The sequence below is a fragment of the Protomyctophum bolini genome (assembly GCF_963924005.1).
Source record: "Protomyctophum bolini genome assembly, chromosome: 24".
NCBI classification, from domain to species: Eukaryota; Metazoa; Chordata; class Actinopteri; order Myctophiformes; family Myctophidae; genus Protomyctophum; species Protomyctophum bolini.
The window spans coordinates 17,627,267-17,646,753 of NC_137885.1; the positions used below are offsets into that span (position 1 = coordinate 17,627,267).

Genomic DNA, 19,487 nt, shown 5'->3' on the forward strand with positions numbered 1-19,487 from the left:
TGCACCATTTAAGGCCGTTTCCAAATGTTAAAATGTAAAAGACCAATATTATTATGAAGAAAACAAGATAAGACAGCTAACACAAATAGAATAAAGTTTACCTTCAGAAAAAGCGTTTATGGCTTCTGAATGTAGGTCTTTTAACATGTAATGTCTATGGAGGGACGTCACGTCAACACCATTAGCTCAGAAAAGGGGGCGGGGAAGGGCTGTGAGATAGATAGGCCTATTGCATTGATTTATGAAAAGAAAATATATATCTCAAACCTCGTTGTTTGAGATTGTTGTTTGAGTTGTTGTTGGGGTATTTGATATACCCACCCTAACTATTGGGAGCAGACCAGTGGGCATCTTTTTAACAGTACCCATGGGGGTATTTGCATTTCAGTGTGACACTCAACACTAAGCCTCGAGGACAGAAAACTTTTTAAAACTCCACATGTTGCACAATGTTAATGTGCACATGGATGAAAACAAATCACTTTTCTGTATCCCAAGGACACAGGACCACTCCAATCTGTCCATTATGTCTGTGTTTGAGAGGAGCGAGCAAAGAATAAATCCATCCACCCTCCACCACAATGAACCGAGAGAGCTGTGAGTCAGCACAGAATCTGCGTCTGTCACTGTCAGAGACCGCGACAGATCACTGGATCTGTCACAGATTGTGACAGATCATTGGCTCTCTCACAGACCATCACAGATCTCTGGACGTGTCACTGAATCACACGGGTCAGTGGAATTGGCAGGAGCGGGTGGGTGGGAATGACGATTGTACTTTCGGGCCTCTTGGACTGCAACTTATGTCTTTCATTTTCAGCCATCTTGTTTGTACTTTCCTCAACTGTTTTTTCCAAGCTGTCACGAGGAGCTACTGGAGAGAATGGCTAGGAAAACAACCGTTATGGAGTCAGAGGTTTGTTTACCAGCTGCCTTGGCCGTATCGTATGGCGTGGTGACTTCCAAAGATGATTTATTGATTTCCCAAATCAAACGGTCTGATTAAAACAGAATGATTTCCCCACGCAGGTCCGCTCCGGCGTTCGGCAGGTCTTGGAGGGCCTCAGCTATCTTCACCAAAAGGACATCGTCCACCTCGATATTAAGGTAATAACCTTATCACATGCGTGTCTCACGTTTCAGATATCAGATTTCTATCATTGGAAATAACGAAACGGCAAACGTGTTCTCCTCCTTTCTCAAGAAATGTCATTCTGCAATGTAAATCTCCTTTCCTAGCCGGAAAACATTTTGATGGCGAGCTCCGGCAGTGATCAGATCCGCATCTGTGACTTTGGAAACGCCACAAAACTTGAAGCTTCCGAGGAGCAATACTGCAAATACGGCACTCCAGAATATGTAGCGCCCGAGATTGTTAACCAGAACCCCGTCTCCAAGGCAACAGACATCTGGTAAGAAAGACACCTGCTTCCATGCCTTTGGGGGAACAGTAATAGACTGGCCCTTTGCTATGGCCTCTGTTCTTCTATACCCAAATTAATTTATCCTCTTACATCACTGCTGTCTTCCAACAGGCCTGTTGGTGTTATGACTTACCTCTGGTAAGTGGCTTCATATTCAATCATGTCCTGTGCATGAGTTATTCACGATATACATATACATCATTTGTAGTTTGGATAATCTTTGGTACATTTATACACCAGACTTAAAACATTATGCTTTTGTGTTTTCTAGCATTTTTATTGACACATTCTGATACAATGGCATCATTGTTTTTTGTATTTAGAACCTGAATAGTTTCAATTAAATATATACATGGTAGTGTCTGGTGGCTCATCCAGTGCACATTATGGTCCTTGTGAGCAAAAGACCAGGGTTTGAATCCTATAGCCCTTGTCTCTATACACCGGCCTGATCTGAAATTAAGCATATAACCCACATGAACCCTAGTGTCCCTATTCTGGGTCAAGCATTAGGGGAAAATAGTATAGACTCTGTTCAAATAAGTATAATATAGAGTTTGTGTGGGTAAAATGTGGATGTTTGTTTCTTATCTCGGTGATGATTCTTTTTCATTTCAGCCTCACTGGTGTGTCTCCGTTTGCTGGAGAGAATGACAGAGTCACTGTGTTAAACATCCGCAATGCCAACGTGGCGTTTGAGGAGAGCATGTTCTCCGACCTCTGCAAAGAGGCCAGGGGATTTATCATCAAGCTCCTGGTTCTGGACAGGCTGTAAGTTTCACTGCTCTGACACCGCAGGGCCACTTTAACAAACAGTTGAGATTTAACCCATTCTGACCTGAGATCAGATTCTAAAAATGTCTTCTACATCCTGACAGTTTTCATTCTGACCTGAGATCAGATTCTAAAAAATGTCTTCTATGTCAGTCGCTCTTCGATTTTTCAAAAATAGCTGAAGCATAACTTAATGCTATAACACCAAAAGGGGTTCCTGCCAAAATGGGTTAAGTTTCACTGCTCTGACACCACATGGCCACTTTCACAAACAGTTGAGATTTAAGATCAGTGTCAAAGTATTTTTAGCGCCGTGTAAGTGTTGCCTAATGGAGGTACAAATGCTCTTCTCGATTATTATTATGTGAACCGTTTTGTTTATTACATCTCCTAGGAGGCCCAGTGCAGTTGAGTGCCTTCGCCATCCTTGGTTCAAGGTAAGTTTATATTTTGAGGAATGTTTCTTATGTACATTAAGCTCTCCATATATTATGATGTTAGGCCAAGGATTTAGCTAATTGCTATTTTTATTGCTTTTGGAAAATGGTTCAAGTTTTTAACTCACCTAGGGCGACATTGGACAACCTTTTATAAAAGTCCCAGATCGCCTATAGGACGACGTCGAACAACCCCTTAGTTTATATTGCATCCAGCATCACTATTATTATCATTTTGACCGGTTCTTGGTGTCTCCGTCGCCCGGCAACGGTTTGCTTCAGCGTTGGTTTGATTATTTTCCCTCCGTCCACACTATCTTTTAGTGACTATCTTTAGCGGCGTTTATCTCTAAATTGAGGTGACAGCGCATCAGCGCTTGTGATGAAAACGAAAGTATCTAGCGAGTGCCCCGGAAATTATTGCTTGTTAGTTGTTACTTTCATCAAATCAGCTGGTGGCTCTTCAAAAGAAGAGCTCGGTGGCTGAAAACCCGTGTCAATTTGCTATTTGATATAAAATGTGGCGCTGAAGTTCTCTATTAAACAGAGTATCTGGGTCAGTCTTGTGTGAACTAACTTATCTCTTCTTTTGTATGTTGCAGTCGTCAGCCAACAAAAGTATCAGCACAGCAATGCTGAAGCAAGTTCTGTCCAGAAGACGGTGGCAGGTATGGCATGTTCAGTCAAAAAGTTAGACACATTTTAATGTTGTAAATTCATGGGGCCATGAAAAGAAAATGTGTCTCATACACTATAGCGCATGGGTCTTCAACAGGAGGTGTGGGACCCCTAGGGGGTCCTCAGAATTACTACAGGGGGGGCAGACACATTCATTGTGTGATAGGAACATTTGGCCTGAAAAACATTGAAGACCCCTGCTATAGTGTATCCAGTAACTCCCCCCCCCCCACAACTCAATATGCAACAGAGAGTGCACATTCATACGCAGAAACCTCCCTCTTACCATGTCCTAACCAGTCTTTTCTGACGACAGCGCTCCCTCGTCAGCTACAAATCCAAGATGGTGCTGAGGACCATTCAGGAGCTCCTCAACGACTCGACCAACCACATCTCCATCGCCGTGGCGCGGCATCTGAAGGAAGGCTCTCCACCACCCTCCTCATCCTCGGACTCGGATGAAGATGTAGACGAGCTGCCTTTTATCCCCATGCCGTTGTCCATGGTCTTCTCGGGCTCCAGGGTGTCCCTCAACGAGATCCCCGGGGATGAAGATGAATTTGGGCGGCCGAAAGGGGACGTCGAAGGAACGAGTGAAAAGGGGGACAGAGAGGAGGCGGCAGGAAGGGGAGGGACCGATCAGACGACGGCGGAGGAAGAGATGAGTGTCGACGACGAGGAGAAAGCCGTGAAGACCAAACGAGTTCCCCTTAAAAAAGGATCCAGTGTGGAATCGGACGAGGACTCACTGATCAAATCCAGGAGGGCTACCATGAGGAGGGGCAGCTCTGCTGATTCGGCCCTGCTTCTACATATCGATGCTGAAGAGGGAGCCGACGCCGACAAGGATTCGGAGACGAGCAAAAACTGCCTGAAAAAGGCAGTTTCCATGGAGCTGCCGAATCGCAGTCCAAGCCCCGGTGGGGTCAAGTTGAGCCAGGAGGACTACGCTCTGAAACTGGAGCTAATGAGACAGCGGCTACTCCGGGGAGGAAGCGTCGACAAGAAGATGAGTGGTTTGCGAGGCCCCTTGTTTGAAACTCTGGGCATGGACGATGAGAGGAGCACGGGGTCCCTCGATCGGAACTTGAGGAGATCCAGAGTGGGGCCACCGTCACTCACCAGAGCTGCGTCTTCTGAAACTCCTGGGGATGATACGCCAAAGACTAAGGTTTTCCGAAAAAGTGCCTCCTTCAGTCAAGGGGATTCCGAGCCCATGCCCCTACACAGAAGGTTCGGAGCCCCATTGGAGATCCCATCAGCAAGCCAGGGCAGCATGGAAGGAACCAAGCTCCAAGAAGACACTTCAATGGCAGCGCTAACCATGGTTGAATCAATGCCTGCCTCGCCCTCGCCCACACACAGCATGTGCTTCATTCTACCCTCGGCACCGTCACCAGGCACAGTGGACCAGCAGCTAAAGCAGAAAGACCATGAACTGGAAGAGATGGACAGTAGTGAGGCGAATGATGCAGAGAAAGACGAGAGAGAGGTGCCATTATCAACAAAGGAGAGCTCGGAAAAGGCAAATAAACCAGAACCAGTTACTTTGTATTCACAAGCTCCAATAATTGTCATAGAGGAACACGATGATGAAAAACAAGCGGAGGAAAAGCAGGAAATAAATTCTAATCAAGAAGAAGTAGAAAGAGACCAGCATTTACCCAGAGATGCACCCGCACCAAGCAAACCGACATCTGCATACGCAAGTGTTATTCAAAGCATTGTGGTGCCACCTGTAAAGTCTGACCAAAACCACTCCCCAACGACACCCGCTACCACTACAGCCACACTTGAGAAAACCAAATCCGGCAGTGCCACTTCATTACCTGAACATCCTGCTGTTTATGCCAGAGTGGCATCCACTGACCGCCCTGGGAGTGCTGCGTCCACATCCTCTGCCTCCGAGCGTCCTACCACCCCCCACCAACCTCTACTCAGGACAGACATCAAAGACATTGACTCGGAGGAGGTCTTTGAAGCCAAGTTTAAGAAACGGGAGTCATCTTTGACCCGTGGCTTGCGGAAACTGACGAGAAACAAATCGGAAGATAAATCACCCGTGCTAAGCCGGAAGGCTGGTGAGGGCGGTGAGGAGATTTACAGACCAGGGCCATTGGGATCACCTCTTGAGATGGTAACCAGAGGACTTCAAGAGAAATCCAAATCTGTGCAAGATCTGAGGGAGGAGGAAAAGGAGTCGGGGTTGGGGCGGATTGGACGATTCTCTTTGCGGAGCATGAGGTCGTCTTCAGTTGACAAAAAAGCTGAGAAACCAAAGGAAGAGAAGGACAAGCCTCAGAAGGGAAGCGAAGCTTCTCCCGGCAAGCGAAGAGTTACTTGGGCCATTGGTCGAAGTAAGTCCCTGGATACCAAAGAGCTGGACAGTGCAGTGTCACAGGGGCACTTGGATGAGAAAGAACAACGAAAGATGGAAGAATCGTCTGTTTTTGCCATGCGGCGTAAGTTTGAGTCCAAAGTAGCTGGCATCTCTGCCAAAATAAGGACCCAGTCAGAAGAGAGGAAAGATGCTAAGAAGAGTTCTCAAGAGAGTATTCAGAAAGATGCTAAGAAGAGTTCTCAAGAGAGTATTCAGAAAGATGCTAAGAAGAGTTCTCAAGAGAGTATTCAGAAAGATGCTAAGAAGAGTTCTCAAGAGAGTATTCAGAAAGATGCTAAGAAGAGTTCTCAAGAGAGTATTCAGAAAGATCCCGGACAAAAGGATCAGAAGAAGGTGAGCGATTCTCCAGTCCTGGCGATGAGGCATAAGTTCGAGAACAAGGTGGCAGGAATATCCACAAAATTCCGGAGTCAGTCTGAGGAGAGACTGACTGAAACAGACGCAAAATCGGAGGGGAAAAGAACTCCTCTGTTCAGCCGTCATCGTCATTCCCAATCAGAGGGGCGTGGACTCAAAGGGATGGGCATTCCTGAGAATCAGCTGGCTAAGCAGACGGACACCGGTGCCTCAAAGGAGTCGATCGAGTCCACTTCAAGCAGTCATTCCGAAAAAGTCTCCCAGATCGCAGAGGGTGACAGACGATCGCGCTGGGACAGGTGGGGATTGACCAGGGGCAAGAGAGACAAAACACCCTCCAAGACGGATCTGCCTTCATCTGTGCCCAAAGAAGACGCCGCCTCAGAACAGTTTTCCCGCTCTGCGTCGGATTTCCCTCCCGTGTTCCACATCAAGCTGAGAGATCATGTCTTATTGGAAGGAGATCCTGTCACGCTCAGCTGTCTTCCAGCTGGCAGTCCGCATCCACAAATCTCATGGCAGAAAGGTATGATACCATTTTATTTTCAATACCATAACATCCCCAATTTGTTTTGCTTGGCTGTTGTTTTTGCTCAGATACAATGGGACCACTGCAGGGAGAAAACAAATACACTAAGGGCAATATCTTGCACCAACCCTTACCCCTTATCCCTAAACATATTTACAATTTTTTACTATTTTGAGCAACCTTTTAAAATAGTTAAAATAGCCGATCTACAAGCTCACAACATGATGTAGCGTGTAACGTGTGATGTAGATCGGCTAGTTCATAACTATTTTAAAATGTTTTTCAATATAGTAGAAAATGGCAAATAAGTTTAGGAATAATGGGTAAGGGCAAGGTAGGGCCCTAGATCTCTCAGTTATTGAGTTGTGCAACCACGGAGCTATGTGTGTGGGTAGCTGGGTAGCTGGCTGGGTGGGTGGGTATGAGCACGAAAACAGCATGGCTGTTTTCACCACCTGTGCGCAACCTAACACACACACACAAACACACATGCAACAAATTAACTGTATATATGATGATTTTGCGTGTGCCAGTACAGTACAGTGACAGTACAGTACAGTGACAGTACGTTTCGGACGTGGGGTGGCTCGCCGGAATCGGGCCGGCACCCTGGGTGCAGTCCGGTGGGGCTGGAACCCCCACACAGAGTTGCACCACTCACTTCACACGGGTGTGACTTTTTAATATGCTTCAACATGTCTTGTGGCCTGATCGTGTGTTTTCCAGATAAGAAACCACTGGAAGTGGATGGCAGAATGAACCTGATCTCCCATCCAGACGGCAGGCAGCTTCTTATGATCATGAAAACAACTCGCCAGGATGCTGGGCTGTACGAATGTGTGGCCGCCAACCCAATAGGCACCATCAACAGCTCCTGCACATTGTCGTTAGCTTGTAAGTAGCTTGTGACTGCACGGGTGTAAACAAAGATTATCATTGTTATATTCCATGATATTGCTTAAGAAAAACACATCTGGACGATGATAAGAATTATGTTTTTATATTTCAAATATCATTTGTGCTGTCATTTGTTTCGCAAAGTGAGCACAGTCTCGTATTTGTATTAAATTGAGACAAAGCTCATTCCTGTTCATGAACACAAAATTAATGAGACTACAGTACGTGGCGCCAGACAGTAGAAATCTGTCTTGAGAGATTAGTCTGTACCAAATGAGCAAATACTCATTGGCTTTTCATTGAAATATTTGTCTTCATAATGTGATGTATCATTGGGGATTTCACATAATTTAATTTAAATTAGAGTATGAACAATATGACTATATTAATGCCTGAATGAATATTAATGTCTGTGTCTAATGACTGCTCCCACATTAATCACTTAATTCATGTGATCGAATGGCACTCGCTGCAATTACGTTGTTGTGACTTGAGTCATCTGCGGTGGATTGCTCTGTACAAACAACAACAAAAAACTACTTTAAATTATACCAGCCTTGTTCAGAGGAGCAAGGCTCCAGCAGCAAACTGCGCCTTTGCTACAACAGGTGCAATATGTTTATTTCTTTATTTTTATTTTACCATTATTTTCCTTGACTTGGGGTTGAATCGGTCCAGGGACACAAGCCATGGGGTGTTATTTATCTGGATCACTGACGCTGTTTGCTGCTGCTTGATATTCTGACAGCAAATCCAGCAGATCATTACCCCTCAAGGCCTGACTCCCTTGTTAACCACACTACACAGCAAGAATCTGGTGCCGAGGATGTTAGTGTCAGGTTTGATTTGGCAGAACAGCAAAAGCATCGCTATGCCCTGTGTTTTGTATCACGCGCACCTGTTAAAATGAACATCCTGTCATTGATAGAATTTTTTGGGTGATGATGAATTGTGTATTACATTTTTTAGCAGTTAAGGCTTCTTGTTGGTTCTCATATTAATCAGCAGTCGCTCGTGTGAAATTTAACATCTTGTTATTGACAGATTTTTAAGGAGGATGAATTATGTATTATTTAGCTCTGAGCTATTCGACCTCTTGAATCTTGACTGTCTGAAGTATGTAATCGTTCTTTCACGCTGCATGAAATCAAGTTGATGTGAATCTGGTGCACGATTACTAAGGGAAGGCACATATGAGGTGGTATCAAGCTTGAAGATAAATCTGGATTATCATATTATATTATCATCGTCTGTCGTTTTATCTCTTGTCCTGTTTCTCTGCGGTAGACGGAAGTGATATTCAACTTGAATGTCAATATTTTTATTTTTATCCAAAGCGCTTTACAATGTGCATTACATTCACCCATTCACATACCTACAGCAGAGGAAACCATGCAAGGCACCAAGGTTCAAGGTTCAACTTTATTGTCAGCAATACCAGTTACAAAGTAAAAGGCACGTGAAATTCATTGTGCGTTAAAAACCCATACAACAGCTGCAGTCTAGTGTCAAGTAACCTATGTTAAAACTAAGTTGCTTAAAAACTATCACCTCTAAAACTAAAACTACTGAAAAGTGCAAGATCTCAGGTGCAAAAGTGCAGAAAGCCATTTCATTAGCCCCAGACATATGGCCATATAGTCCAGGCCTTGTATAGTGTTCAATGTCTATTCATAAGTCTGATGGCGGAAAAAAATAGTGTGTTCCGTCTCTGTGTGCGGATGGCGAGGCTGAGAACCTGCTTATCAGGTTAAGGGTTGTGCATTGTGCAAGGACACTTAATCCAGGGGGCCATGCACTCTCCCTCCTTAGCCAGCTCTTGCACCTTCTGCCCGAACCACACCAATGCAACTAGTCGCAACTCCTTGCAACCAAACGGTTTTAAGGACATGTCAGTCACACCGGTGCAACTCCTTACAAATGCCATTGGGGATGATCGTTATTCGTTGCATGCAACAACATGAAACCTCTCGCAAACCGTTTGGTTGCAAGGAGTTGCATGGCGAATCGCTATCGCGCTGATCTGACACAGGGACGTGCCGAGAATGTCAGAGGGGCACGGGCTGAAATTCCACAAAAGGGCACTTTTGGCCAAAGTTATCGAAAATAGCTGATCTACAAGTGCGGTGCATTGAGAGCACTCTTTAGCTACTGAGGATGCAGCGTACGACATGGATTTCTATACAGAGGACAAATTAACGCAAAATGTTGCGTTCAAGTTCAGGAGAGTTTCTCCTGAATGCTGGCATGGAAAAAGGGGCATTTGCATTTCTTTCACTATAGTAAATGCTGGCATTCATGGTCTGGAGAGGGCAGTCTTAAAAGCTAAAAGGGCAGGGGCTCAAGCCCCCTTTGATGTCTGATTTGTGCTCATGCCTGCACCCACATATTTCTTTCTCTCCAAGGTGTCCCCAAACGTCCAGGAACCCCTGAGATTCCCCAGACATACAACAACACGGCCCTGGTGCTCTGGAAACCTGCCGACACCAAGGCTCCGTGCTCCTACAACCTGGAGAGGAGGGCAGAGGGTGAGTTGTGGAAACCAGTCGTGGGGGAAAAAGTACTCAAATTGACCTGAGTTAAAAACATTCACTTTGAAAGAATATATATTCAAAGATTTGCGACACATTTTTACGATTTCCCAAAAATAGCTAAATTATAACATAATGTTTAAAACACCAAAAGGGGTTCCCGTCCAAAATGGGTTAAGCAAAAGTATCAATACTGTAATATAGAAATGCGCCGTTACAAGTAAAAGTCGGGAATTCCAAATGTAATTGAGTGTAAAATGAAACCGGTTTCATTTTACACTCTCAAGAGTTAAATTATTGTTAAATAGCTGCACAAGACATCTACACAATTAGAGCATGTAAAATAACGTTTGCCTTATCTCTCCTATGGTACCACATCAATAGGCCTACAGCATGGAATTGTGGACAATATAATATCCAAACAAAGATATTCTTTAGTTTTGGGTCTGCAAGGCTAAATGTCATCAAATGGCGGTCCGTGGCTCAAATGCTGAATACATAATGGGCCTTTATATGAAATAGGTTGAAAACCACTGGATTAGAGGATCAGGTCAGTATCTATCAGATTACACATGGAAGATACGTTGCATAGCAGGGCATGACATTTGTAATTGTCACCAGATCTGTGCTTGTGGGATCAAAATCAAATCACTGCTATTCAGCCTGCTCTGATTTCATCGCGGCTATTTTTCCCTTCTTTTGTGCGACAATGTCACGTGACAAAGTATAATCATTTATGAATGGTTTCTGAGACTATTTGCTAAATATATATATAAATATACTGTATATACTATTTGCTGAAATGAATGAATGCAAGTTCATCAAAAGTAGCAACACTAATAAAGCTCTGAGGGACTGCCTACTGCAGTCCCTCAAAAGTAATTGTTTTCAAATCCAAATTCACCATTCACACAGAGATGGTTCAATGCAACAATGTCAGAATACTATGATATTACGCACAATGTCTCATATTCTCAAACACTGATTTCATAATATAAGGCCGAATCACTTCTTGTGTCTCGAATTTTCCCTCTCACCAGTCACCACATGCCAGTTGTAGCTGGTTCCATCTGTTTCACAACACTGCCCTCTAGGGTTTAGTGTGAGAACAGCCAATTGGCTGCACTCAGTGGAAAAAGTACTCAAATGTTTTACATGTAAAGTAAAAGTATCAATATTGCAATATAGATGTACTGTGTTACAAGTAGAAGTCCCGTATTAAAAAATGTACTTGAGTAAAAGTACAAATGTATCGGCATCAAAATGTACTTTAGTTTAAAGTGCTAAAAGTAAAAGTACTTATATTGCAAAATGTCCCGTTTTACAAGTTCAAAATGTGTACAAAATCGTTTGAAAATAGCCAATCTATAAGTAGATCTGCTATTTTCAAATGGCCGTAGGGCCGAGGGCTGAAGTGTTTTTTTAATGTGTGTTTTCTAATCAAAATGAAAATCTCCAAAGTAACTATAGTAACTAAAGTTTTCAATTATTATTATTTTGTTTCCTCTACAGGAGATGTGACCTGGCTGATCGTGGCCACTGGAGTGGTAGACTGCTACTACAACGTCACAGACCTGCCACCAGGGGGCACCTTTAGGTTCCGAGTGGCCTGTGTCAACAAAGCTGGACAGGGACCTTACAGCAACCTGTCTCCTAAAGTCAGCTTAAACCCATCAGGTATCATATATCGCCACAAAGAGTTAGCATGCTGTACTATTAGAACATTTACGTTTTATTAAAACTATAATAGCACAAAATCACACTGATTCAAAATTGCCAGTTTTTGAACATGATAATGTCGCTTTTATTTTATTTACACAAAGCCTTGCTACGGCAAGTGCTATAGGCTAAAATTGAGTCTGAAGAGGTGGGTTTTCAGACTACGACGGAAGATTGGTAGTGAGTCTGCGGTTAATTGCATGGGAAGTGCATTCCATAGTTTTGGAGCCAGAAGGGAGAACAGTTTGGGACGTGTGGAGCGCTGTCCCGGCGTTTTAGTTTTTAGTGAATGTATTTAGTGAATGTTCTTTAACCTATTTATATCTTTTGTGTTATTTTGCAGTGGGAGGGGTCTCGCCTCCAGTGGCCGTCGTGCAGACGGTCCCAACCCCGCCACTGGTCACCTCCTCCATGACCATTCCTCCCCTCAAAGTCAAACCGGCTCAGAGCCGAGCGTCCCCTAAATCCATCACTGTCGTCTCCTGGTCCTCTGCCTCCTCGCCCAAAGAACCCCCAGCTCCCTCCCCCACTCTACCGACGACTACCCCTTCGTCCCAAACGGCACAGACTGCACCCACCACCCCCCCATCCTCAGCATCCTCTATCATCCCCGCGATGATGAAATCCTCTCCGGCGACGCTGTCCGCGGCTCAGGACGTTCCCTCAAAACTCCCCTCTCCTCCTCCCACGGCGGCCAAGCCGGCTCCGCCCTTCGTCCTCCCGAAGCCCCAGAGACCCAACATCAACGTGGTGTCGCCCATGACCCAGAGCCCCCCGCCCCCTCTGTCGCCGCAGCCTCCCCCGATCCTCGCCACGCCGCCGTCCTCGCCCACCAAACCCGCCCCGGTGCCTTCGTACGCCCCGCTCCCAGTGGTCACCACCACCGCTCGCGTGGCTCCCACCTCCTTCTCCCCCCACGTCCTCCAGATGTCCAGCCTCAGTCCCCTCGCCGAGGGGATGAGCCCCCCCACCGCCAGGGGGACCCCGGGGGCCAGAGGGACCCCCACCTCGGGGGGGCGCGCCACACCCTCCTCCAGCGCTCTCCGACAGGGGGTGCCCCAGAAGCCCTACACCTTCCTGGATGAGAGAGCCAGGTGAGAGGCCTGCCCTGCAGTATGGCAACTCACTATGAGCAAACAGTTTTAGCAACTAGATGCATTTTCCTTCTGATCTTCTAACTCTGTGGGAGTTTTCTATAATCGTTGCTGTCGGGAGGAAACCTCATAACTCAATTTTTGAGGTTTTTGATTTCTTTTTAGCATAATTCAGTGCTATTGAACACCCAATGTATGTTTTTCATTTCCTGAAAAATGAACATTTTGGAGTTAAGTGGTTTCCTCCCGACAGCAGAGATATGGATGTTTACATTCATTATTTCACTCGTGCAGACGAAGAGTGTCTATGTTGTCTACTTATTACCCAGTTATTATTACCTTAAAAATAGTATAGACATTTAAATGTTTTATAATAATCAGAAGGCTATAAAATGTACATTCAGTCAGCAGCTTTGGAGAGAGGAAGCACCTGCCCCTTAAATTGATTAATGGCACCTCCATCAATTACATTTACACCTCTGTGCTGGTGGCATGGATGTACACTCACTTTTGCACAGTGGCCAAAAAAACCAAACAATAGAGCAACAAAGTCTGACGTCAAAATCGCTAGAGGGCGCCATTCCACGGGTTTGTGTATTTATTTTTATTTTTTATATAATCTCCATAGGGGGATCTTAGATCGCCTCATATAAGAACTGTGTTTGAAGAATAAACAAATCATCCCTGCGGTTTCACTCACATATGGATATGAAGAATCAACTGACTGAGAGAAAACTGCTGCCGAATTAGTTACATTTTCGCTGTAACAGACTGTATCAAATATGACTGACTGACTGTCGTACACAATACAGAGACACCTCCCAGACAATATCACAGAGACAGTTTTGTTTATTTGTGGACCACAATTCTTATGAGAATCATTTTTAAGATGACCCAATGTTATTCTCCATAGAGAACTTACTTCCGCAAACCAGGGGATGAACGAGTGACGTCAGGACTTCGGCGCTCTATTCAGTTGAAGTTTAACAAAGCCATATTGTTCTATCTTCACAGGGGTCGGTTCGGCGTCATCCGTGACTGCCGGGAGAACGCGACTGGCAAAGTCTACATGGCCAAGATCGTCCCGTACGACCAGGAGAGCAAGGCGGTTATCCTGAAGGAGTACGAGATCCTCAAGTGTCTCCACAACGACAAGGTGATGGCTCTGCACGAGGCCTACGTCACGCCTCGCTACCTGGTGCTCGTCGCCGAATACTGCACGGGCAAAGAGCTCCTCTACAGCCTCGTAGACAGGTACAGTAGGATGGAACTCAGTCATTTCAAGGAAAACGTTGCCAATTTTCAACCTAAATCCCATTGTTCTTCGGAGATCAATAAAGCACTATGATTAGTAATTTGATATAGTGCATTATTGATCTCATCAGATCAATGTGATTTAGGTTGAAGATTGGTGTGAGATTAGCACTGACAGGAGTCATCATTCACGATCACGAATTATTTCACACCAGAAAGTGCAAAATACGTTGTTAGCTAACACTGCAATGTTGGTATGGAGAGATAGCAGATAGCACGGTAAGCAGCTCCTGTCTTTAAATCCTATCGCTGCTGAACTATGGGAATATATTGAATGATAAATACGCCACCTGCTACGGTTCCACACACACACACACACACACACACACACACATACACGCACACGCACACAATTACTGAGACACACAGAAACACTTCCAAGGCCGGGGACTGTATATTCACGAAGTGGACAGTTTTTTAGCTCAGCATAGCTTAACTCAGCATAACTCATCTTCATTAGTCAACATCAGTGTTTTAATGTGGGTTAATGGAAATTGTATGAGGATGGTAGCCAGTTTTTGGGCTGAGGTCCCATGTCTTTACATCCAGCCCCTGCACACTAAGAATATCTTTTATCAGCAAATATTAGGTCATTGAACTTCTACCATTACAGTATAAGCATAACTTATTTGAACCACTTAAACCCTCTATATGAATAATCTCTGTCACCTTAGCTTTTAACCAATATTTTAAACTTTAGCTGTTGAAAAATAGCAGATCTACAAGCTCATAGCATGGCACAGAGTGCTGCGCTACGAGCTTGTAGATCTGCTATTTTTGAAAATCTGGAAAATGTGTGCAAATCGTTGCATAATATATTTTTTCACAGCCAACATTTTTAATTCAAATAATTGCCTTGACAAGAAATAGTTTGAGAACCACTGATATAGAAACATTTTATATAGAGACATTTTGTAGAATCTGGTCTCACGTCTTGTCGCGGATGATTTCCCCCCCCCCATGTCAGGTTCCGTTACTCCGAGGATGACGTGGTGGGCTACCTGGTTCAGATCCTCCAGGGCCTGGAGTATCTCCACAATCGACGTGTCCTCCACCTGGACCTCAGGCCAGACAACATCATGGTGACCAACCTCAACGTCATCAAGATCGTGGACTTTGGGAGCGCTCAGACCTTCAACCCGCTCAGCCTCAAACCGTACGAGTCCTCGTCGGGTACCCTGGAGTATATGGGTGAGTGTTTGATTTCCACTTTTCACAGGCCAGTTTTTCGTTACCACTGTCGCAATATTGCTTGCTTCTGGGTGGGATCTATGTCGGTTTTCTGCTCTATATGTGAAGTGTCTTGAGACCACTTGTTTTGACACAAAATGTAATTGAATTTTGAATTGAAGGCCCGTTTTCCACCAGTGTTGAAACAGCCCAGTTCTTAGTCCCTGAGACAGAGCTCCAAAATTGGAACGTTAATTACGAATTGAGTGGAAAATCCATACCTATATTAAATTGTTTATGGGGTCAATATAAGTCAATTAATATATGATACCCCTTCTATGTTTTCTATTTTTTGCATAATTTCAGAAAACGTATTATACACTTACAATAAATCATTGTCTTCGTTTCATGGTGAACTATTAATTACATTTTTACCTATTCACCTATCATGTACTAGAGGTGAAAATAACAATGTGTGAAGAATATGAAAAAGCTACTCTGTGTTATCCTCTATTAATTTACGTATATGGATATGGTTTTGCACACTCAATTCGTAATTCATTTTGGGGCTCTGACTGATGGCCTAAGAACCGGGTCGGTTGCTTCGTAGCCACAGTTTCCTACCATAAACTTTGAAATAATAATAATATTCTCTACCTGTGCAATTGGTTTGGTCGCAAAGAATAGAATAGTTTCATTAATGATTAGGACACAATGGAATCGAATGGAATGGAGTGGAATCTAATAGAACACATGCTTTATTGGTTGCGGCATTTCTGTAATTTCGGCTCCTACTTGTATGCTCCAGCTCCTGAGATGTTGAAGGGTGACCTGGTGGGACCCCCTGCAGATTTATGGACCTTGGGAGTTGTCGCCTTTATCATGTGAGTGCTGTAGAAGTCATCCCAGATACCTCGCAAAGAAGGGGCTGGGGATTAGTATTTATTACCTCATTTATATTGTTATAATGTTACTATTTTGAAAATAAGTGGTTCAAGATAAGGTCGTCAAAATTGTGTTTGCTGTTAAATAAAAGCTCAATCTTTACAAATATCAGAGAATGCATCATGTGTTTAAAAATGCAGATTTTATTTGGGAGGACAGATTTTGGACTCTTGTCCAAACTCATGTTCAAACTCTGATGGGCTGTGTTTTTGTTTTGGATGACTAGGCTTAGTGGCAGACTGCCTTTTCAAGAAAAGGACCCTCTGCAGACGGAAGCCAAAATCCATATGGCGAAGTTTGAGCCGATCAAACTGTACCAGAATGTGTCCCAAAGTGCCTCTGCCTTTCTCAAGAAGATGTTGAGTAGCTACCCTTGGTAAGTGATAATTTAATTTAACCCAAAATAGCAGATCTACAAGCTCATAGCGTGCCACCGAGTTTGTAGGTCTGCTATTTCTTTTTAATCGAAGAACGACTGACATAGAAATATAGAAACTGTCAGGATTTAGAAGACATTTTTTTAATCTGATCTCAGGTCAAAATGGGTTAAGGTATAATCTCTTAGGGTTCTTGGGTGGCGCCTGCCTGGGTAAAGTACCTCCCCACCACTATGGAGTCTGGCAGTTTGAACCCACAGTGGTGCATCTCACTTGCATCTTTTCGAGACACAATTTGCTGTGTTTTAGGACCCCTCACTGGCAGACGAGCCAGTACTGTACAACAGCAGTGGGAGGAATGAATTAGTTACTGTAAGACTGTAAGGACGAAACGTTGTAGTGTTGCTGCTGTAAATTAAAAATTAGTCAAATACACAGACTTCATAATTTTTCTGGCCATAGGGTGAAGATTTCAAAGTGTTCTACTGTTATAGAAATACTATTACAATTGCGTGACTGCAGTTTCTTCCAGAGATGAAATGTCCCTTTAAGTAAAAGAGTGCCGTAAAAATTTGAGTACTTTTTCCACCACTGCTTATGTTCAACTCCACATTTTGTCCTGTGTGCGTGTTCCACTCCAGGGCTCGTCCGACCACCAAGGACTGTTTCACCCACGCGTGGCTCCAGGACTCCTACCTGATGAAGCTGAGACGGCAGACTCTCACCTTCACCACCGGCCGCCTCAAAGAGTTCCTGGTGGAGCAGCATGGCCGGCGCAGCGACTGCGCCACCAAACACAAGGTCCTGCTGCGGACCTACCAGAGCTCGCCCCAAACCTCCCAGACCTCTGGCACCTCGCCGCTTCACTCATAGACATACAAAGGTAGAGACGCCCTCCTTCGGTTCTGGGGCGTGTGTATCTCGAGAGTAGGCAACGTGGAGGCAAGCTTTTGCCGGAAGCATAGCGGCAGCTTGCCGAGCTTCCGTGTGCGTCCAAGGAACATAATGGTGCGTCACGGAAGGAGACGTTCGGTAGGCCAATCAGAGGCAATGATAACGTTTGTTTTCTCGTGCCAATAAAGCTCCTTTGGATTGAATTGATAAGTCCCGGAAAAGATGCGCTGTGATTGGCCAGTAGTCACTTGAGTGGCAGCGACGCAGCGTGCCTTCCGCACTTCCACTTGACTTCCGCCTACGCTGGAGACACATGGCTCCAACGAACTGAAATGAAGTGTTGGTGACGGTTAGAACTACGCAGCAGCAGGCCAGAACCATTGCGCTAAACGCAGACGTGCCCACGGGGAAAAATGTTGTTGCATCTCCTGTCCGGAAACTGTTCTGAAATCCCACTGCTGCATAGCAAAATGCATACAAACTCCTAGAGGAAATGGCACCAGTGCAGATGGGCATGTGGTTTAGTCATGGAGTTATAAACGGTATAATCTTAAGGATTCATTACCTAAAGGACCCTCTCATATAGGAGATTGTGGCAGGATCATTTCAGCTCTAGTAAAATTCCACGGTTAAATAAAAACCATACCCAGAGGGGAACAAAGTATAGACTCTCATTTGAAGTGGGTATAAAAGCGAGAATGTCACCAGGATTACAGATTTTGTCTTTCTTTGATTGGCTGCACGGTTGTTTGTGTCTTTTAATTCAAAGAATTCTGTCGCATTGTGAATTCTGAAATTGCATACTGATACTTGGTTTAAATGAACATTGCTCTCCACTTTGCACGATCGGCCTGAAAAGATGTCTATCAATTATTTAATTTTTTTGTGCACAGTCTTGTTCATATCACCAAATTTGGTATTAAACTACTCTTGTGAAGGTATCACGATTAAAGCTGCTAATTTATTTTGCATTTAATCACACATTTTAAAACCACCAAAACAAAAATATTCTGTTTTTTTCCCCGAAATTGTTTACTTTTTTTTTTCCATGTTAATTTATTTGCATGAGTGAGTGTGTGTGCCAGCATTTTTGGTTCACTTTCCAAATATGTTATCATCAGAACAAGGTAAACGTGGGGACTGTGTTCGTGTGTCGGTGTTCATAGGATTCACACAATACAGATGAAACTTCATAGAATAACCTAGCAGTTACAGTTTGTGGTTGAAAATAATCGTTCTGTGGTTAATAACTCGAGTTAACTGTTAATAGGGTCGTATGGGAGACAGTCAATAATAATGTAGATAGCAGTTTACTAGGAGAAGTCATACACACTGTTAAACTACTGTGGTTTTTCAGTGCTATCCATTGGTTGGTCAAGTTGCTCCAAGCATGATCACCCGATCAGTGCCTCATTGATTGATTGATTTTTGATTGATTGATCAAATGGATTAAATGTCCACAATGATGTATCGTGTAAATGTGTTATTACTGCTAGAGTACAGTTCACAATAGATCTGTTAATTGGTTTAAATAAAGCAAAGGTTTGATTATATTGACCTATTTGGACATCATACTGACATAGATTCTTAAATAAGTACATACACAGATACACGTGCACATGCATTAACATACTTGCATATACATACGTAGTACATGCACAGTTCTTGTAAGAATAGAATGTCTTGTGAATTGCTCTGTTGAATTTTGTATGAATTTGAACGGTTGAAGATTTGTAAATGTAACAATTTGCGGTGTTTATATGTGGGGAAAAAATAAGTTTAAAATGTTTTTATGATAGAATGTAATAAACTTGATACAATTGGAAATCCATTGCTTCTTTTTAAGTGGTGGCTGGCTGGCTGTGTCTGAGCACAAAAATAGCATTTGGTTGGTTTTCAGTGTCACTGTTGTGCAGCCTAACACACACATACATATTAACTGTATA

The 19,487-nt window shown here is 43.9% G+C and overlaps 1 protein-coding gene across 1 annotated transcript in view; it reads left to right on the plus strand.

Annotated features, from left to right (window-relative positions):
- Positions 1-19,368, plus strand: part of spega (striated muscle enriched protein kinase a) — an 82,057-nt gene extending 62,689 nt beyond the window's left edge. Inside the window, exons 27-43 of the mRNA XM_080758573.1 lie at positions 859-916; positions 1,030-1,107; positions 1,240-1,412; positions 1,536-1,562; positions 2,043-2,195; positions 2,593-2,635; positions 3,238-3,303; positions 3,630-6,597; positions 7,327-7,494; positions 9,903-10,025; positions 11,541-11,705; positions 12,091-12,841; positions 13,856-14,095; positions 15,123-15,346; positions 16,134-16,209; positions 16,497-16,646; positions 17,289-19,368. Coding sequence (XP_080614699.1) covers positions 859-916; positions 1,030-1,107; positions 1,240-1,412; positions 1,536-1,562; positions 2,043-2,195; positions 2,593-2,635; positions 3,238-3,303; positions 3,630-6,597; positions 7,327-7,494; positions 9,903-10,025; positions 11,541-11,705; positions 12,091-12,841; positions 13,856-14,095; positions 15,123-15,346; positions 16,134-16,209; positions 16,497-16,646; positions 17,289-17,520 — 5,695 coding nt within the window. The 3' untranslated portion in view covers positions 17,521-19,368. The remainder of the gene's footprint in view (positions 1-858; positions 917-1,029; positions 1,108-1,239; positions 1,413-1,535; positions 1,563-2,042; positions 2,196-2,592; positions 2,636-3,237; positions 3,304-3,629; positions 6,598-7,326; positions 7,495-9,902; positions 10,026-11,540; positions 11,706-12,090; positions 12,842-13,855; positions 14,096-15,122; positions 15,347-16,133; positions 16,210-16,496; positions 16,647-17,288) is intronic.
- Positions 19,369-19,487: the final 119 nt, after the last annotated feature.